Source organism: Pimephales promelas, chromosome 24 (assembly GCF_988280905.1).
Source record: "Pimephales promelas chromosome 24, fPimPro1.hap1.1, whole genome shotgun sequence".
Classification (NCBI taxonomy): Eukaryota; Metazoa; Chordata; class Actinopteri; order Cypriniformes; family Leuciscidae; genus Pimephales; species Pimephales promelas.
The window spans coordinates 8,187,967-8,210,239 of NC_142792.1; the positions used below are offsets into that span (position 1 = coordinate 8,187,967).

A 22,273-nucleotide genomic window follows, 5' to 3' on the forward strand; every position below is an offset into this window, starting at 1 on the left:
CTTGCAGTTTTCCCCTCATCAAGCCCTCTCCTTTGAATAAACTCAAAATAAAGCGCCATAAAAACACCAGCGAGGTCGAAGGAATCATCATTATCCCTTGCCTCATTTTCAGTGAATGTTCCTACATCTTAACGAGCATGGTCCTACAGCAGAAAGAAGTTGTTCACAGTCTAAGCCTATGGTACTGCATCAGATATTTGCTCTAGGCTATAATTATGACCCTAGAGGGATCGGCTACCTGCTGTTCCTTTCCCTGCATTGTAATGCTCAGTTGAATTGAAACAATTTCACACCTGTCCTCAGTCTTACTAATTGGTGCACTGTCTTGTTTATTTTCTGAGAGGGCCAACTGCCACGCTTTTGGCAAATCATTTTTGAAAGTAATTATCGTCAAGGCCACATGTTTAAAAAAAAAAAAAGAGAGAGCGGCAAACTCTCTGTCTGTTAGGTAGGGCAGAGTCTTAATGGTCTCCAGTGTGTTGACATGCATCCAAAAATAAATTTCAACATGTATTCACCCTTGTGTCGTTCCAAACCCATAAGACTCTGCAGAACGCAAAAGATGATGTTAGGGATTGAAAGCCTTGATTCACGTTCATTGCGTATGTTTTATCCATACCATGAAGCTGTCAAACAAGTTTGTAATGACATGAGGGCGAGTAAATGATGTCAGAAATTTCATTTTTGGGAAATCTACCAAATATACCCTAACTGTTACACCAAATGTTTCACAAACTTTTCTTGTCAAGAGAGATTCATGAATTCCAAACAAGGCTTTTTAATCTCATATTCCTCTATGAATGTATTTCAGCGAGATTGCCTGGACAACGCATCGCGGCGAAGAGCACATTATAACTATCCCGAGGGAGGTCCTCAATTCAGACAGAGACACTCAATTTACCACAGCTGAGAAATCTCTCGGTGACCCTCTCACTCAAAGTTCGCAATTTCTCACTGCTCGCGCTCTCACCCCCCTCCAAGAGCAGCATATACATTAGGTGGAATCTATGGCTCTGACAGCTTCTCCTGCACAAGGTGAGAAATGGGGACTGTCTCCATGGCAGGACAACGGTTCAGAATCAGACGTACTTGTAAAAATGTAGGACAGAAACTTTTTGGGCCAGGACAAAAAGAGGGGCCGGAGTGGTGGCGTGGGGGGGGGAGTGGGGTACAGCTTACTTTCCTCTGTATGGAAGGAGAATACTAATTACAGGCCTTCAGCATGAGCCCACATTGTTCCCTCTCTACCCAACAAAGCCCTTTCACGCCCTGTAAAGGGCTACACAATGCCTGCTCTGGGGGCAAGCTTTGGCCCCTCCCCTAAAGAGGGGGAAGAGGAGGATGTTAGCTACATTGGCTTCTTGTTATCGTTGACTAAAAAGTGTGTGTTCATCTCTTGACTGAAATGCAGAGCACATGATTTTACCTGCAAAAGTAACCAGGAACCATGTTCTCACCTTTGTGTCGCCCCTTGTTGTCTTTCTCCGCAGGTATACAAATGCTCTCCGTCCAGCCGGACACCAAGCCAAAGGGCTGTGCCGGCTGCAACCGGAAAATCAAGGACCGCTACCTGCTGAAGGCCCTGGACAAGTACTGGCACGAAGACTGCCTCAAGTGCGCCTGCTGCGACTGCCGTCTCGGAGAGGTGGGCTCCACGCTGTACACCAAAGCCAACCTCATCCTCTGTCGGAGGGACTACCTACGGTAAGAGGAAAAACTCACTATTTTTAGAATAACACGCACTCTAGACTCTACACACACAAAATGTCACTGAAAACAGCTGATTCTGTACCACATTCTAAACAGACCTTTCTGAGGGCCTTCTGTCAAACTCATAACAAAGCAACTGTCACAAAAAGCCATATTGCCGTTAACACTGGCTTTAATGGCCGCCCTTAACGCCCAGAGTTCTCCCATGCTGTTAGATATCCTTTGCTCTTCATAATAGAAAAGGAGCTCAAAGGGGATCTTTATGAGCCTATAAACTGCTCCCATTTCTGTGAGTTTTCAATGGATTCACTTGTTGAATTCAATCAACACACTGAGGCTTGATAGAAGGACATTGTTTAGCAAAAGACCACCCTGGTTCTTGTTCAATCAGCTTACCTTTGTCCACTGATGGAAGGTTTCCCTTAGAAACCCAACCTCTCTATGTACGTCCCCAACATTAGTTTACATTTTCGGCTAACAGACAAACATAGACTCTAACATATTTAGCGTCTGGTCATTCTCTCCTAATGAGTAAAAAGGAAAGAGTGCATAAGCTACTTTCTTGTTGGGGTGTAAGATCTGTAGGAAAAATATGATTTGCAGTTAACCTTTGAAGCAATCAAATCAATTTAAATTATTTTCAAGTAGATTCAAAGCCAGATCTATGTGCAAAGAAAGCATCACGTGACCAGGAATAAAAAGCAATATTCTACAAAAAAGCATCCTCCAGAAATTATGACAATCAAATTGAAATCTAATAATTCGAAATCTTGTTTTTCATGACTGAAGATGTTTGTGGAATTTGACCTTTGATTGGCCACAAACAACTTACAAATAGTTAATTATTACCATCATTATTTTAAATGTATATAATTAATTAAATAGTATTAAATAAAATATTAATACATAATATGGAATATAAAAATAATACACAAATATGATATATTGTTTTTAAATCTTAATCTTTCATTGGCATTGCTACTTCTTGTTTACACTTCATATATGATGTCACAAGTGCGTACACAACCTAAGATAATGGCAGGATATTCTCTGCATTTTCGTGAACATTAGGAATGAATACATTCAAAGCATTTAGCTACCACAGCATTATTACGCTGTTCATTTTGCAACATTTAAAAAATATATATATAATCACATCATGCAGCTGTAACTTAGGTCTACAAAGCAGCATTTTGTTCTCTCTTAGTGTCTCAACCTAATAGTTACACATGTTAGTAAACTGGCATACACGCGTGTGCTACTGTATGTATATAAAATGATGTAAATGCTGAACGGGACGCTCCAGGGAGTCACAGCTTTGTGAGCGTGCTAGAAGCTACAGTAGGCAGGAGGCGCTTTGAAATGGCACAGTTCATTTAATTTTGGCATGGGCGATGAGAGAGTCTCCATTAGGCGCGGTACACAAGCAGGCTTTGGGGAAACGCGACTGTAAAGCATCGCCAGAGGGCCAGAGGCAGGCTGAGATTACCATCTTGCAGTAAGCCTCATTGACTATGCCCTGCTAAACTGCATCTTCATTCCCGACGACGCTCACAAGTTTGTGCCTCAAACAACAACGGCGACGAGATAGATGGCTCCATATGTGTCATTAGATCATTTTTCGTGGAGAGGTGACGGCTTGAAATAGATGCACCTAATAAGGTCCTTGTACATGTGTATGTTCTGTAATATGTCTCTTAATAATTTGACAACACACCTCACTGACAGCGAGGTTGGAGAGAGGCCAACTCAGTGATTCGTTCATCTTCAAAGTTCAAGGTGACTGAATTGATTCGATTCTGGGCATCACATGAGTGGTCTTCCAGCGCCTCCAGCTCGCTGTCTCCTCGCCAGCAGCAAATTAGGGGCGAGTGTGGCACAGTCCCAGTTTCTCAAATCACATCTGCAACACAACAAAAGAAAAGCAGCCTTCATTGACGAGCCAATCAATCGGCAGTTCCACAGAGCGCTCCAACGTACTCCCCTCGATTGGATCGTTTCCCTATTTATTTTCCTAAGTTAGTGCCGACGAGATAAGAGATAGACTTAATCCCTTCCTCTTTGTTCTGTGTTCTATTTTGCTCGTTCTTATTCCAAGTAAATTATGCTTGGATTTATTATACAAGATTCCCCACCCCCACGTCTGCACAGAATCAATCCAGTCCTGTTTAGCAATGTGGCATGTTATTAAGGCTGACATAACCAGGGTTAATAGAATTCTTCAGGGGTCTACAACCATGAGCGATGTGATCCCACCAGCTGAGAAATAATAATCCCTATCGCAACACACACAAAAACAAATTAAATAAGAAGAAGAAGAAAAAAAGAAAGATTTATGCCTTCCCGGACCTGTCTCCCTTAGTACGTATTATCAAATATGATGTGGGGTTTTTTGTAGTCGAAGGGAGAGGCAGAAATCGTTTTGGTGTGGGGATACTAGAATATCATTTGATTCATATTCAAAGCATCAAGAAGATAATTATTGATGGAAAGCATTATCGGGTCCGACTCTATGCTCGTGTTGCTCTCAAAATATGGGTAAATGGTATTGGCCTGTCATATCAACAACAAATGATTCTTTTGATTGCGTGCGGACATCTCCATTGAAGATAAAAGTAATAACCGGCGTGCCAGTGTTAATGCCGATGCGGTTGCATTTTTATAGCGTTGGAGCGATAAAGTTAAAAGGCACAGACAAAAAAGCCACGGACACATTTAAGTTGAGAAACGGGCAGAAATGAACCCTGTCAGAAAGTAGTTACAGACAGGAAAGCCCATGATGCAAGCAGGGAGAGGGAAGCTGTTAGGCATCAGTTAATGGAAAACTGTAAATTTCAGGCATCCATTTTAAAGACAGCGCTGGGTGACCACTTATTTATTTATCTATCTATTCATTCATTTTTTTTTAAATCCAACTTCAATTTTCCTCTACAGTGGTTTTACTAAGATTGTAAATGCAAGCAAACTCACAGAGCAGTCAACATGACTGGATTTATTACCGTTATGGAAAGCTGGCTATCGGTGAAAGATAACCAACATGTAAAGCATGGTTTGGTTGTAATAACTTGTATTTTTTTCCCCTCTCGCCCCTCATTCAGGAACCACTCTGTGGTCCGCATCTACCTTGTGCTGTGTAAACTTTTGGAAATGAACCATAAAAATGTATCTTTCACTTTTTCATACAGTATTTGCATCTGGAGTCACGCGCAGATTCCATGCATTTATGTATGTGCCATATGTTTATCTGTAGGTCAACAAAATGAGAGCAATCTTTAAAGTCAGGAACATTTTGGTTGCACACTTACAGATAAAGATATAATTACTTTGTTGTTTGATCATGAAATGATGATTTCAGGACGGTTCCAAGATAAAGTAGTTGTATTAAAAACTGCAGGTGGCTTACATATTTTATGAAAGAAAAAATAGTGTACCTTGGATGCAGTCGTTGCTCTCCGCATCCATGGAAAGTGATGTTCGGCTACTATCGCCCTTGAAAACATAAGAAGCATCATACTTGGGTTTGTGCCAATGAGCAGTCCAAAGAGTCACCACCTAAGGAGACAGAGATAAATTGTTTGAAAAATCGCAGTATGTGGACCTCAACACAAACTGCGTCCAATCAGCTATTTTAGTTTAATCTATGTTTTGGGTGCTGTGCAGGTGTGCAATACTCATTTTTTTTTTCCTTCGGCTAACCTGCTAACACTCTCCTTGTAATTTTGAAAAGGTCACAAATGCATAACTTCTTGGTTCAGAAGTTCTCTAGTTCTCCTGTGCTCTAGTTTACGCCCTCAGCTGATAAGAGCAATAATTCTCAAATATAAACACATTTATTGTTAGCTGACATGACACTAAAGTAACAAAGTCGTTGCTGTGTTGTCTGTCAAAGGTTAGCCTGGTCTCTCCGGCGGGACTAGCGCAGTGCAGCCCGGTGTAGTTTGTCTTGTGTTTTCTTCAGTTGTTTTGAAGCTAGCTGAAAGATTGAGGCCATCTCTCGTTCTAATGACCAGTGCAGATGTTCACAAACAGAGCAGTGCTCTCGGTCTCTGGAGGGCTTTAAGCAGGACTTCGGTTATAGCAAACATTGAGTGCTAAAACAGAGCATTTCTAGCATTTTACTTTGTGTTTTACTGCCAGAATCGAAATTGAGGTGTAACTAACGTGACAATGGTTTCGCTGTTGTCAAAATACTCAAGCTTTTCCAGGAACTTTTACATCAGTAGCCATGTACAGTACCATTACCAAATGGTTTTTTGTCATACACACACACTAGAGAGAAGACAAGCAGGTTGACATCTATCTCATACGAACTGATATGAATTGCAATTGTTCATTTGGTTAAAAACAAATTCTGATTTTGAGTTCGGATTCATTTTAGTTAAAAAGCTTGTTTGGGTGGTAAGTGTAAATGAAACAAGTTGCAGAAGCATTTTGATTTTTTGTAAAAAAAAAAATCTAGTTCAATTCTGCTGTTTTTTACTTGTATTTTTAGGGGCATTTCTTGTCAATTTACTTATTCAAGTTTAGTACCTAACCCTAAAAGACTTTTTTTTTTTTGTGACCAATAAATAGTACTCTGAAAAATAAATGATCGGAGAGTTTAAATGGCTTCAGTGAAATTAGTTGGTAAATTAAAGACAATTAAAAACTAAGAGTAAAGCTAATTTTTAAAATTAGGATAAACTGCCATATTTGAGGTAATATTAATGTTTATGTACCTACACAGTGAGATGGTGAGACACTTTAAGGTTAATATAATAAATTTTGTTTTGAAATACAATCCGTGCCCAGACCATTCCTAGTCTACGTCAAAACGACTGCCATAAAATTGAGGTGAAATATGCTCTTTGAATAAAGACTATTAAGATAAAATCCTTTAATGACACATAAAACAAAACAGTTGACAGAAGAACAATTTACCATTTACGTTGAGATGTTTCACTTCAGTGCGATTACAATGCTACACAACACTTCAAACGCATGTTGTGTGGTTTTAAAACATTAAGATTCTTTATGAGCATCCTGTACTTTTGTTGGCAGCGCCATCTTAGCTGACAAATTTCTGGGCCCTGGGGGACGTGTTTGCAAGGTCTGCTTTTGAAAACACTCTGCACCCTGCATAAAGCTGTTTTCTGTGGGTGCACCTGTGCTGTAATTGTTTTTTCCCTTTCCTGTCATTTAAACAATGGCTTTTTCTTAAAGCTAATGAAAGCCTAGTATTAAAGTATCGAATGAAAGAAAAGAAAGTATTATTGTCATTTATAATTACAGCCTTGTGATGTAAAACATAATGTATTACTTTTGTACTTTTGTAAGTCTTGTGATTTTTTGCATGATTTCTTTCTACAGCACAGTCCAATTAGCCAACAAAACAATTGTCTAAATCTCTAGTATGTGGGAAGTCGATGCATAATATGTCCATGAACTTTTTTTTTGTTAAATCAGCATTCAAATTTTAATGAACGTCTTAGGGAAAATGTATAATTTAGGTTCTGTGACAGGTCACAACATCCATAAAAATTCAAAAAACAATTAGCAAAGTTTTGGTTAAATAAGTTTTAGACCTCAACTTTCTCAAAGTATTTAATGTCCAAACCATAGCTCACTGGAGAGTTTGATTTATCCAACCTTCATTTTGGCCTTATGAACTCTGATGACTTTAAGGAGGTAAATCCTCAAAGAGAGGGGCTCCAATAGGAGTGGGCTTTAGTGTTGCGGGATCACAGGCACTTGAGGTGTGGATTCAGCGGGTGTGCCGTTTCTCACAGCCCCGGATAGCACTCAGTCTCAACGGCACTCGTTACAACAGAGCACTCAGCGTGTACAAAAGGGCTTCTTCCCGGTGAAGGTTTTAATGGTGTTGCGGCTCTGGACACTTTACCTCCTTATTCCCCCCGTCTCATTAAACAGCCCTTCAACCGCATTCTGTTTATTTCTGCTTTGATACTGCAAATGAAACCAGTTTTCATGCAAGCCAGGTTTTCATTTTAACTCAAGGGAAGAATAAGAATGAATCATTTGTGCGTTGTTTTAAACTCGTAGGACATTCCTTCAGCTGTGGAATACGAGAAGAAATTATGAAGAATACAAAAGTCGCCTTTTTACATCCAGAAGATTTTTCTAGAAGTTTGAACACTCCGGACATATTGTTTTTTGGCGCACTATTTCTTTAATATTTTGCTCTCGAATTTGGGACACTTTCAAACTAAGCCGCACTGATGCAATAAATGCAAATTCAATATATAAAATGTATAGTTTTCAAACACCTGTAGGTACCCGAGAGTTCGTGAAAAGTATTATAACAAAGTACAAGCTACAGTATATGAAGAGTTCAGATGCAAAAGCCTCTAAGTGCCATTTGAAATTTTCTTCTTTAATGATGATTTTTATCAAACTTGTATATTTAAGTTCAGTGATTTCACTTAAATGGCAATGATAATTACCTATTAATTGTTATTTAAGTGAAATTACTGAACTTAAATGTACAAGTTTGATAAAAATCATCATTAAAGAAGAAAATTTCAAATGGCATTTAGAGGCTTTTGCATCTGAACTCTTCATATACACAAGATAATATAACAGCACAAGCTTTAAATGTACTACAACAGCTATAATAATGACCCCAAAAAAAGTTTAAAAGTAAGAATTTTACCATGTTTTTAAGTGCTTGCCCAATGTTTGTTTATTTGTTTCCCCATAGCGTCCGGTATGATTCGTGCCCCCGGAGGCTGCACAGCAAGCCTCTAAACAGCAACGGCCGTTCCACCGCCACAAGGTGAACTATTCCCCGCTGTGCGTTATTATTAATAACTGTCAGCCAGAGGGGGTCACCCACGACAACTCCTTGAAAAGAACCTAGGGCAAGGCAACTAGGCCGCAGCTGGGCGCCTTGTAAAACAATGCCCCACCCCGCCTCCTTGCTTCCCCAGAGGATGAGTGCTTAAGGCAGGAATAATGCATGGGAGCGATTGGGGAGTAGGGCACGGCCATGTTTCCAGCCGTGAAAAATTAAGATGTCACCACCTGGCACTGTTAAGCATACCTTTTGCCAGTGCACGAACCTATCTATTAGAACAGGACAAGGCAAAGACAGAGTGTTTGAATGTCTCACTCCCCACTTCCACCTCCAATCACATTTCCCCCTGTCGTCCCATCCGATTCTGTGGCCTAAACTAACAACAAAAAAAAAATGAAGAATAGGAAAATCTGTGATTTACTTTTTATAATATAATATAAAGTAGTTTTAAAAATTATAATAATTTATAAAATATTTTTTATAGTTTAAACTTTTATAGTTTATTTATTTAAACAAATAATGTATTAATTTAAATGTGTATTTGTATATAATAGAATATACATTTAATTATTTATAAAATTATAATCATTTATAAAAAAAAATATTTATTATAGATGTCTTTCACTGAAAAAAAAATAATTCAAATGTATTACCATTTACTCAACTGTGCCTATATAATACAATTTAATAATATAACTGTTAATATAATATTATAAATTGTTTGTAAAAAAATGATTTGAAAGAATATAATACATGTTAATTGTTTGTGAGCAATCCTTTTAAATAAATTTTGTAAATTGTCGTGTTACTGTATTCTTTTGCTACACTGAAGCACAATATATTAGTCTACAGCTCAAGGCATGTATAAAATTAACTTGGCTCTGAACAATTTTTTGTCTTTGCAAAGAATCTTTCTTTTAAAAATAGCAGCTTTTGTTGTTCTCTGCATATAGTTCCATTCCTGTGGTCAGAGCAATTCCAAATAAGTGTTCCTCCAATCTCCCTACACCACCTCTAATCCAACAAGTTTCCATTAAAATGAATGTTATAACTGAAACAGGGTGCCGGAGATGTGTGTGGGAGGGTAGTGACAGCAATTTATTTGTGCTCACCTCCTCTCCCGTGCACTCTCACTTTGAATGCATTACAAATCCTGCTTTAATTTTCTCCACTGTACCACATAGACATCTAGCTACATCACTCCAATCTCTCCAAATGAAATTGGTTTTGGAGGGGTCAGAGTTCAGTGCACTGGTCTGTGTTATGATTTCCATCTAATCTGGGAGACGACTATAAAGACCTAATCCGCCGCCCTACCTTTTCCAGGCGCTGCTGCACTCTTGAGCCTGCGTATGGGAACCTCGTAATAAGCCGAGAGAGGAAGGAGGGGAAAGAGGGATGACTGTTTTTCAAGTCCTATTTGTTTTGCGGATTTACGGCATGCAAAATGCTGGATGGCTTCAACTGTGCCACGAGTAGACAGACTCCATGAGGCCAAGGCTAGATTAACTGTCAACTTTGACCCTGCGAGCTGATAGTAAAGGGCCACCCAGGGGCTTCAGATGGGTTTGATTTGATCCAGAGCAAGAATAGGAACCCCTGTGGATTTATTGCTTGGACTGCCACCGCTTTCCCTCGAAACAACGAAAGCGAGAGCCTTTTTCACTGAAGTTAAATGTCCATCATTTGCCTCATTTTATTGCTTTATACGTTTAAATGTAATTTTATTTTAATGTGTTTCGCTTCACTGGAGTTTTTATCAAGTTGTACTACTTGTTGTTGTACTACTGTAGATATCTCAGCTTGCACCTGCCAAATGAATGTTTACTTTGTCCCAAGAGTGAAATTGGCTGGACAGTCGTGCAAAAGATGGACAATCACAGAGCATTAGACAAATGGCTTTGAAATACTCTGTTTGCAGAAAGCCATCATCTTGTATTCATGACGCCTGATGGTAGCAGGTGATACCGGTAGCAGGTTATATTTTGCTACAGCTAAAATTGTCGGCCGTGGAAAACACCTTGCTAGCTTAGGAACACATGCTCTAAAACACGACTACCTGCTGGGTGTGACATTATCTGTTACAGTAACAGTATTCAGCTGAAATAAGTATAATTTTTTTCTTTGTATATACCAGTGGAAAGCAAGGCTGCCAAGACATTCGCGACATTGTGTACATGCATCAATGACAGTAGGCCTCAATAACGTATTGAAAAGGTTTGAATATTAAGTTTCCACTGGATGAATAGGTGCGTACGCAGCTAAATATGTTCTTACCCTCATTATTCCCTTGTCTTTTTGAGTCCCTAAATCCGTTGAACGAGGCTATATTAAGCTTGAGTCAACTATTACCTTATGAGGCTTCATTTTTGATGAGATGACTTTCCCGAAATAGTTGTCGTGATACATCTCGTAGTCGAAAAAACCTCCACAGGCATTACGACCATATGGGCGCTTCATTTTTCCCAGCACTCTTGTCATTACATTAATTTTCTGAAACTGTGGCCATCGCTTAATGCCAAAATGAAATCCTGCACCTGCTGACTGGACTCATTGGGGCGATCACTCCTGTACCCTGAACTTAACTTTCTACAGCAGACATTTATGTGGATTTCTTTTTCCTCTGCTCCCAACCATTTGATATCCTTGCTCCTCAGAGATTAACCTTTATTCCCTTGATAAATGCTCTATATTGACATCAAAGGAACGGGGAAAATGGCGCAAGGCCTTCTGGGAAGAGGTCCGGGAGCTTCCTCAAAGAACCCAGGCCCTGGCTCTCCTAAGCGAGAAACCATAATCTGGGCAGAGCGTATGGAACTTACCGCTCGTCTTTGTCTTTTTAATTAAACTTGAGCACAGTTTTGAGGCTATTTGACCTTTCTCAGCCCCCTCTTTGTGAGGACTGCCGTAGGTCATTTCCATGCATATATTACCTCATTTGAGCTCCTCTCTGCTTCTAGTGAGTCCATGATCCGCTTGGATTTACAGATTAGGCAGAGGTGCGGCTGAAAAATATATCTGCCACATATTATATCTGCTGTTGGGGGGAAAATATTGAAGATCAAGTATATCATTTTAGTGAGGCCTGACTGAGCATTAGTAAGCGAGAGATTTGTGCTTTTAGAAGACTTTAATAGGTCTGTGTGTTCTGTAACTGTCAAGCCTTTTTTTTCTTTCTAATTTTCAATTTTAATTTGAAAATTCAGTGTTCTTTTACAAGAAGCAGCGCTGCCTTGCCTGGCACAGCTGTGGTCGGGGATGTGGTGCCACTGCATCCTTGGCTGGCATCTCTTCTCTGCCGGCATGTGAGAGTGTGATAACCAGCCTTGTCGCTTGACACGCCGAGATATGCAAGCCCTCAGAGCTTTGGCAGACACCGATCGGCTTTTGTTTCTGGGTTACGAGCTTGGAAGCCATCCGCCATCTTGGCTCATGACACAGCCATTTGAAAACCTCGCAGCTCATTCTGCAACCTCCTAGAACAATCCCTCCAAAACCAACTCCTCTTTTACCTGCGATAAAGCAACAGACCCAATCCAGCAAACTGGGGAATGGATTCCCTGCCTTGAGAGTAAAGCCGAATAAATAAACTCTACTCTTCTGAAGCATCGTCTTGCATGGCCTGGTAGCTTTTAAACTATTCATAGCGAATTGTGCAGAGTAACAAAGACAACCATGTTGTTGAAGGATCAGGCGCAAGCACAAATAAAAGTTATTTTGGCTAGCCCTTTGCCATTAGGTGTAAACTCGATTTGGGCCGCATCACAATCTCATAAAACAGCTTTCTCTTCAAGTGCATGTGTCGTACTCTGTAAATCCGCAAGCTCTTTTTAAAAAATCCCATCTGTTTGGCTGAGAAACACACAGAGGGCTAAAATGGAAGATCTCAGGCTTATTGTTTAAGGTGTTCTCACTCCTTGCATTCACACTTTCTGAACATCCAATTATTTAGTACAGCTTGGTGGGTCATTGGTCCAAGCAAGTTCCCTCTCTCCAGACCTGTCTGCTATGCTTACACCTTAAGTCTGAAGAGCCACTGATGGCATGAGTCATTTTTACTGTGATACAGTAAGTTTGTTGTTTTCAAGAGACCACAATGGCTAACTGGAGCACCAATGGCTGTCACATGCAAGTTTAACAACCGAACAGAACAAAGCACCCCAGCCCCAACTCAAACCTCTGACCTTCTCTGAAATGCTTGCTTTAGGGCTCTGCAATGCCATGTATGTGTTACCCTCACCTAACAAAGCTCACTCTGGAATACATCACTATGTGTGACTGGCAGCTTTACGGACCTGCACAAGGCAGTCAACTCCGCTCACCGAGAGTTACACTGCAGTTTATGAGTACATGCTTGGCCTCAGACCCTCAGTTGCAGCACCTTAGTAATGAGCCTTTTATGGAGATGAAGAAGGGGGAAGATAGCAGAAGATCCTTTCATGGTAGTCTGGGAGTGGTGGGGGTTTAGTGGAAGAACCTCCAGATGGTGATTGGTCCATGTCAGCCCCACTTACAGGGGCTTGATTTGGATAGGGAGCACAGTGCAGCGAGCCCCCTGTGCTCAACCCCTGAGCGACTTCTCAATTAGTGTGCTGCCTAGCGGAACTGTGAGACGCTGCTGGATGCTCCTCACCTCAGCCCCTCAACTCCAAGCACACAGCATCTGCCAAAATATCTCATATGATCACATGGTCAGGCTTATTTTGCTGTGGATGTTACATCAATACACATGCTTCTATCGAGAGCAGCAGACCAAAGCGTAGCCTGACTGAAAAGTGCGGAAGGCACACAAGTTTTTTGGTATTGGTAAACACCGATGCATTCGCTAAAGAGCACTGCTTGCAAGACTTTAAATGCCTTCTCGTCTCAAAAGTTTTCTATTATTCTGCCTATAATCAAAATGCTGCATTTCCCCCTATATTTAAGTTGTAAATAAAGGATGTTTTTCTATATGTTAATGGTGTGGTTGAGACCAGTCAGACCTAGTTGCTCAACTGTGCTTGTGTAAAATGAGATGTAAATGCAGCCGTTTTAACGCCCTACTTTATTCATGAGAGAGCCAAAAGAAAGAGAAGAATGCAGATGAGGCGCTCAAGTTTGCCCTTGAACTGGACACATCCACAAACAAGTCCATCTCACCAAAAGAATGAACAACTTTATTAAATCATCTGACAAGAGCCCTTGTGTAAATGTGTCGGATACTTCCCGTGTAACTCTGTTTCGACATTTAATGCTCTAGAGATGATGTCCACCTCACTTGACTTGAATGTTCTTATTACAAAGAGGATTCGATCTTCAATTTAGCTTTCTTTCATATGACTTAATTTTTTTCTTTCTTTCCTCACCTTTTCATTTCTTGTTTCTTTATCTCTTTATCTCTTTTCCTCCCTCTCTTCCTTACTTATAATACGGATATAATCAATACATTCCTAAAATTACAACGAGCCTCTTCACTACATGTAAATCTGAGCTTAAACACATAGGATTACTCAACGTGTAAAAAGAGAGAGAGGGAAAAGAAAAAAAGCAAATAGATATTCAGCGCCACATTGATTGTGCTGAATCAGCATGATGACACACAGGACAACTTTTTTAATGTTGCTGGGCAAAGTTGCCATCAGGTGAGACACAGGGCCCACAAACGATCTAAATTATCCAGATAGAAATTTGATGCCCTTTCTCAATGGGAAAGTACCCAAGCAAAAAGTTGCCCCGCGTATCATCACATCAAGTCTGCATTAGCATTTGTGTCAAAGTCCTGGTGTCTTTGTACTTCACAGGCCCTGTGTTTTCTCAGCCTAGCTCCTCTGCATTAGCCATGAACATCCTGATCATTCGTAGCATTCGAGTATGTTAAACTGTTGTACTGTGGTTAGCACTCTAATGCTTTGCATATTGCATGCTAAACGCCATCACGGCTGGTTATTTAAATGCAAAGACAGAGACAGAACAGAACTGCAGAGTCTTGCATGTTTTTTGTTGCTGGTGTTGTTTCTGTATTATAGCACTGACCAATTAAGTATAAGCAGGGTCACAAGAACTAACATTGTATTCTAAAGTGAGATGATAGAAAAAAAAAACATAACTGGCAAAGCATGCTGTCGTAAAATAGCTAAGCATCTTCCCTGCAATCAAAGTTACTGTGTCATCCCTGCACACTATTCATTCCAGCTATTTGGATTTGATCAGGCCCATGGCCTTTGTAAGCTCTCATTTAAAAAAGCAGTCTGCTCTTGGTCTGTTCTTTAGAGACCTCTCCATTGTCAGGCTTGGATAGCAAGATCATTTGCACTGATTCGCTTCTCTCTACCACAAATCTGCATAAAAAAGAATCATCACACCGCGGGAAGTGTAGGTGCTGCTGTCCGTAACGCATTAGTCTGATACCCATATGTCCCCGGCACAAAGCGACAGAGGGTTTTGATACTGAGAGGAGTGCGTATAATTAATTTGATTTTGAAAACATTGAGGTGGGTGGAGAGAGAGGGGTGCCGGTTAATGTATTGATCAAGAGTTCATTTGGCTTTATCTTCATTCGACTAATTACTTTACTCTGAATAATATCAAGGTGGTTTTCATTTTAACTGCCAGTGGGAATTCCTGAGAGAGAGAAAAAAAAAATACATCCAATCTATTTTATCAGTGATTAAAACATTTCAATCATTGGGCCCACAAAAACTCCCCTCAAGCTCAATGTGGGGCGGCATTCAGGATTCTGTTTAATTAAAATTCGACATTAAATATTTCTTAATTATCTTTTTCAGTAAAAGGAAGGAAAGGAAAATTAATCAGCATGGTTTTGAAGACCTTTCCACAGATGAAATCTGCAAATCTAGTGCTACAGCAATATGGCGCTGTTGGTTTATCCCTTTCCTACAGTCAAAACTTCAGATTTTTTTCAGAAAATCAAAATTTTTCAGATTTACACATCACTGATTTAAAATCCTTAATTATTCAGTTTAGGAACTTTGCTTTGTTACTTCAATTAAATTAAATTTCTCTGACAAGTCAGCTGAATTTTTAAAAAGGATTGATTGTCCATCCTTCATCAACAACAAAAAAATTATCCCAATTTAAAAAAAAAAAAATTATTCCAATTAAAAAAAAAAAAAATGATTTACTTTTTACAGTACAAAAAAGAACCTGTTATATTGCTTCAATTGTACTGACAGTCTTGAAGCTTGCAATGCATGCAGGAAAAATGTACAAAAAAACACATTAATTTGCAAAATGACTCGATACAAAAACCTATAAAAGATCTTAATTAATTGCATTAATTAAAAATATAAATAAACAGAAATTTTAGACATAGCTTGCATCAAATAATGCACTGACACATGATTTTTTAGGACTAAATGTCATATTATTATATTACCGCATTTATTATAAATGATTACATGTGCACATTATTTTTTTTTAATCCATGTGCCCTCGTAATCTTTAATCAAAATCCCTCTAGCAGTGACATCTATTCTCTTCTCTAGCCAAATGATGCGTCACTCACATGATATCACTGCAAAAGCAAACCACAATGATCCAATCAATTCTCGACAAAATCAAGTCCCACCCTACATTTTTTCTCATTCAAGAAGCTGTTTCACTCAAAACAAAAGAGAAAAAAAGGATCGCAACTTCCGTTTTATGCCAACTTTAAATACAACCTTGTGTACTTCTTACAGTGTCCAGTTTCTGGCCACAAACGAATGATTATGATCCTTCAATAAGGCTCAAGATGATTTTTCTTTCATCTCATTCTCCCATTCTCACAGTTTCTCGTGTCTTGTGACATTTCAAACAGCGGCTCTAAGCAGGAGGCCTCCATATTATGAACAAATTCTCATCTCAGGAACAGATGGTTAAAGTCTTGCGTCCTCAGGAAATAAATTAACAGATAAAGCTACAGAACAAAGAAATCCACTATCCCCTCTCGCCTCTATTTTGTGTTAAATGAGATGGCGTGGAGATGTTAAAAGCTCTGAAGGCGTCCTGTAATTGCTATGTTGTGCTTGGAGAAAAGCTTTGCCACCATTAACCTCTCCTCAATACAATTCACTTCACATGTCTGGCAATTACGTGGCCAATAATGCTCCATTCTTGCAAATGTGTGTGTTCTTGACTTCCTGTAATTAAAATGGGCTTTTCACATGTAACCTGAAATCGCAGAGAGGTCAAAATGGGCACTTGTAATCACCATTGATCGAATTTGAAGTAGAGGTGCAAATACTTAATCTTCTATTTTTCTTTCATGCTAAATTGTCCTGTTGAGAAGGTCAAGGATATAGCTAAGGGGTCAGGGGTGGGATGGTATTGTTTTCTCCCTCTTTTCAATCTTTGGCAGAATACGAGCTGTGCAAAGAATAGAAGAACAGACAACAAACACTTTTTTTTGACAGACCTTGTAACTTCTTAAGAGCAAAACCCGCATCTCTTCTTTGAAAAGTCACTATCTCTCAAGTAGATTATGAATTTTAGTATTGAAAAGTAGCTCACGCTCTAAAAATGACATTCACTAGGTGATGTATGCTTCATGTAGCCATAACTATCCTTCACCAAAGGCCACATTCTGTTGTCATGCATCTTTCATTTTTCTATAAAGTTAGACCTTTAGAATGATCCATTTAATGTGCCGACACCTACACAATGCCCTAACGCGACAGCTCAATACATTTGCACTGCAATGCCATAAACAACTGTAGGACGCTCTTTCAGGAACCCTTTTCTCGATCAACAAAGCAGCAGAAAAAGTTTGTCAGCTGTGGTTTAAAGTGCTAAATACAAAAGTTCACTCACAGTATTGTTATAAACAAAAAGAATTGCCTGAAATTGTCAAGTAAATCAGAAAGGATTGGTTACATTAATAATATAAGGGGGGTTTGTTTACTTTTTTTTAGTATGATCAACTTAACATTTGCTGAATTTGTCAATTGCAAATGTATCATTCATATTTTTGGGTGTATCATTCTTCACGGCTATCGAATGAATAGAACAGGTGCTTGACTTCAGTTATTCCTTCATGTAGATTTATTCGTATTCGATGAGCTTCTGACAGATTCAAGATTTACACTTGTTAACAAATACAATTCCAAACATTGACTCTGTGAATGCAGTCTCTGCATCAGCCGCCATTTTGTTTGCATTGTGGAACGTAAAGCTCACAACGCCGGCATTTCCATTTGAGCTAAATGCTTTTGAGATCATTCGCCTGGACACATTATGTTTTTGGATGGTCCCCTCCAGTTGAGATTAGCTTAATTAGCTGTGAAGAGCAATGACTCGTGGGACTGAGTATGTTTGGTGCAGATAATTGCAGGGCTAGCGTGGCACACCCCGGTGCCCAGCTTGCAACTGCAGGTGGGTTGGCACCGAGAAGTGCCTATCAAAGTGCACATCTGGGCCCTGCGGGGGTTGAAAACTTTCATTACACCCCTCTTCAAAATACCCATCCGAATCCCCGCACACCCCTGCCAGGTTTTCTTGCTGAAAAGCGCTCCAAAGCTTTTGGATGTTTTTTTGTGTGGAGAGGGCATAATTATTTTGGTTTCACTGTGATTTTCACTTGAAAGAGGTTTCGCACCTTTCATCTTGGTTGTTTATTGAATACACAGATGCGTGAAAATATTTGACTGCCATTGTTTTTCAGGAGTCCATTAAAGTCTTGTGTTTTATCTCCTGATAAGAACATCTACGTTATTATCTCATAATAGCAGTTTCTCGAGTCAATTCCTCAAGTTGTTGTCTTCTTAGAGGGCTGTTTACAGTAATTACCCTGTTGAGGCAGTAACTTTCGATGTCAGAAAACAATTACCCTTTACTTTCAGGAAGAATTTCTGTGCTCGATCTCACGCCCGGGTTGTAAAGGCTGTCTTCACTGCGCTTTTACCGAGAAGAGAGAGAGAGAGAGAGGAAGAGAGTGAAGGGCCTAATGAGTGAAGGATGTTCATGTGATGCTCATGAGTTTTAAACACGCACATGGTCTTTCTGGGCAATTATCGTGGGTCTCTGCCTCAGCCTAAGCGAGCTGACAGGTCAGTGGAGAGCTGTTCTATCTGCCCTGCAGTGGAGAGCTAAGAGGCCCATAATTCATCATTAGGATATCAGAGTCCAGGTGCAGATTAGAACTGATTGAGCCAGCAGCCAGGCAAAGTCAGGGCACTCAAGGAGGAAAATCTTATCCCACAGACAATTCCCAGGTCACGCCCGCTGTAATTGAAATAATTTTGCCCCAAGAGTTGTTTAATCTTCGAAAATCATACGTGTAGCCGCTAGATTCAAGAAAGTACACGTCTGATAGCATCTGCCAACTCGTTCCAACTGGTCAGGCATCAATCCAAATACTATCAAAACCAATACCTTTATTTAATCGAACATGCGATTTTTGTGATTTCTGAGGATAATATGGGTAATGACAACTATTTACGTTTAAAAATCATAATTAAATTGGTCTAATGTAAAGATTTTCAGGTTCTTTTTTTTTGTTTGTTTTACCTTTATTATCAATAACTATAGTTGACGATATAGTTGTACTATAGGGATGTAACGATTCAATCGCAACCCTGATCGCAACCGGTTGAAATTCGATAAAAATGTGCCACGGTTCAAGTCGGCTGAAATGTTAAGCGTATCGCGATACACGTTTTAAAAAGCAGGATGCTTTTACTGTATAGCCTACTGTGAAGTTGTGAACCTCGCTTTCCAGGCAAAATAGCAGCGAGCACACTGGTGTGAAGCTAGCTCGCGCCGCGCCAGTTTGTGGCATATTGGTGTACACGCGCCGTCAAACAGTAGACATGGCGACGGTAAGCGTAGATGTTGACTTATTCAAATCGGAGGTGTAGCGACAAATGACCATTTTGTCACTCAGAGGTGTTTGTAGGGATATCTGACGCGTGGCTCCTAAACAAACTCACTTCAGTCCAGTACTTCATTTACACAGTTTATTTTGGTTTCAGCTCAGATGCTCAAACAGCTTGCCATCACCAGTTATCATGTCCTCTCTTGATCTTGACACGGTCAAAAATTGTTTGCTTCCCATTACACCTGGCTTCTCTTACTCGTTGGTTACCTTTATACCAAATAAAACCCATACTCCACCCAGTGTTCACCAGTGGAAATACAACAGACATTAAATGAACACAATGGCTCTTACAGGAGGTGTGGCGGAATTTTGACTTTCTGACTGTAGACTAATAATAATCACCACCGTGAGAAGCACCAGTCACCTATACAGTAAACGTGCCCTGCTGTTTAAAACGTGTATCGCAATTCGTTTAACATTTCAATCGACTTGAACGACTCGAACCGACAATTTTTTATCGAATTTCAACCGGTTGCGATTGAATAGTTACATCCCTAATTATAGTGCATGAACAATCATTTAAAGACCACATGAAATCTAAATGGGCGTTTCAGCCTTTTAGTCCATGTGGACCAACTTTCTAGGTTATCTACTGTTAATGCTAGTGTACTTCTAAATATTTTCAAAATTAATTTATAGCAGAACAAAACTCTAAAATCTCTATTGGGAACATATGGCAAAACGAGCGATGACTCATCCTGTACTAAGCAGATTTCTGTCCAATCAAATGCTGTCTAAAATGAGAATGACCCTTCTCCTAAACGCAACTGATTGGACAAGCAAGTATTTGACAAATCATGACTATGACAAAACTGAAGCCTATTGGCTTTTGAAAAACAGCAACAACAAAAAAGGCCCAAAACATTGATGCAATAGGAAATATCAACATAGGACAGAATGCAATAATTAAGCAATTTTTAAAAGTTATATTATTAAATCAATTGTCCTATTACTGGTAAGAAGTCCATTTAGCTTATGTAGTGAAATAACTTGAGTATGCTTCTTTTTACTGTCGGGTAAGTTTTTTTTTCTCATAGACACCAATGATGCGCATACATTTTATGCTAATAAATAATAAAATCTCAATCAAGTTTTTAACTCAGGATCCAAAACACTTACAGACGATATTTTTACGTGAGGATCAATCATCTCGACAACGTCAGTAACATGAGCATCAATATTTCAAGATTAATCTTAACTTTTAACTCACAGCACTCCAAACATTGACGGTAAAAGTTAGCGCCGGCGCTAACCGCAGACACAGCGCCGCACGGTAGCAGCAAGTGAGCCTGCTGCTCGAGACGCAACAAATCATTTGTCTGTTATTAACCCTGAGCCTGTAATTATGCAGATTGCCATAGATTTTCCCTGGGTGCCGAGAAGTGAGATCCAGGGGTTGCTCTCAGCGTGGCAGGCGGACGCGAGAACGGCCGCGCATTACTGAACTTGCCACATTCATCACTGTGACTGATGGCACAGGCGGCCGGTCCCCGGGTCCCGGTGGTTAATGTAGTGGGTAATTAACTGTCATTTGCCTGGTAATAGGCCGATGATCAATGGTTTGTGAGGAAACAAATTCTAATTCGCCAGCTGATGAATGCACGCTGAGGCCAGAGCGATTGAAGTCGCGGGGGTGGCGGCGGGAGTGAGGAGCAAGATGGAAAGAGGGAGCCACTGTCAGAATTTCAAATGCATCTGGAGGTGGTGGCGTTATCATGCTTTCTCTTTTGCCTGAAAAAAGGTGCAGAAAGGGAAAAGCAGTGCTTTATTTGTTGCCCTTGATGTTCCGAAAATACCCAAACAAATGAAGCGAAAGAATACAGGCCTGACGTTTAAGATAAGCGTTATGCGTTGCTTTGTTCAAAATCCTATTTACTTTTTTAAATTCAATCTGTACAGGCTCTGGGACCCCCTGCCCAGACTCTGAGCCAGGAACCTTAAAAAATATATATATACATATTTTCCATAATATATTTCATTAAAAACAGTATCTACCAGGGTTGAATTCGAGCTCTGTTTCAATTCAGGAGCATGGATTTTAATTGAATTGGCCACACCCTACTGGAAGTTGAATTAAATTTGAATTGGCAGGAAGCTGAATTGCCTGAATTCAACACAGGCAATGTATACATACATACAACTAAATTCAAATCTCTATAGGTGCATTTCATACACCGCAGGTATTCAAACCAGTTTCAGTGCTGCATCATGTTTGCCACCTTGATGCGTATTCGATTCAAATTAAACTGATAATACTAATTCAATTGTGAATTGATCACAACCCTGATTGCACTGGGTCATTACTTACAGAAGTAATTACTTAATAGTTCGAAATTTCATGAAAAATTAATTATCTTCTCCATGGACCCCTGGTATAAAGGGGTCCCAAAAATGGCATAGTTTGGACCAAATTGGTGTGTCTCATTTCTTTGTGTTATCTGAATGACTTGGATATTAGAGTCCCAGAGGGGTGTCGTTTGATAGAGAGTAATTTACAAGGATTTTGTGTAGCTGGATGAGGATATTGAGGTGACATCGCTCATGCATTTTCCATTGGGGCGCTGTCTAATGATTACAGTAAAACTGCACGCTTGAGCCTCGCTGCTGCGACCACTGGGATAAAGCCTTGTGGAATAATTTAATTGGTGTCTGTTTTCCTCTCATCAAATAGGTGCCATTCAACTGTGAAAAGCCGCTGTGCACCTCCAACACCTTTTGTGTCCAATCAGGTGGTACTGATTGCGCATTCTCTTTTAACTTATGAATCTAGAGCCGCTATGAATTTTAATTTCAAGCTGCCTCTTCAGCCTGATAAAATATAAATGCTATTTTGTAAGCATTTATGTCCAAGTGAGTTTGATTTCCTCCATAATACTATTAAAATATTACACAGCCACTGGCCATTGATGGAA

The 22,273-nt window shown here is 39.8% G+C and overlaps 1 protein-coding gene and 1 long non-coding RNA gene across 5 annotated transcripts in view; one reads left to right on the plus strand and one right to left on the minus strand.

Annotated features, from left to right (window-relative positions):
* Nucleotides 1-1,588, minus strand: part of LOC148965169 (uncharacterized) — a 39,276-nt gene extending 37,688 nt beyond the window's left edge. The window contains exon 1 of the long non-coding RNA XR_016149741.1: nt 1,458-1,588. This is a non-coding gene — a long non-coding RNA (uncharacterized LOC148965169). The remainder of the gene's footprint in view (nt 1-1,457) is intronic.
* The window catches only part of lmo3 (LIM domain only 3), a 43,176-nt gene that overhangs the window by 5,670 nt on the left and 15,233 nt on the right, over nt 1-22,273 (plus strand). For 2 of the 4 annotated variants that reach the window (XM_039668200.2, XM_039668201.2), the window contains exons 2-3: nt 812-1,035; nt 1,491-1,704. In XM_039668200.2, coding sequence (XP_039524134.1) covers nt 1,008-1,035; nt 1,491-1,704 — 242 coding nt within the window. In that variant the 5' untranslated portion in view covers nt 812-1,007. The remainder of the gene's footprint in view (nt 1-811; nt 1,036-1,490; nt 1,705-22,273) is intronic. The other 2 variants (XM_039668202.2, XM_039668199.2) reach the window with 1 other exon arrangement.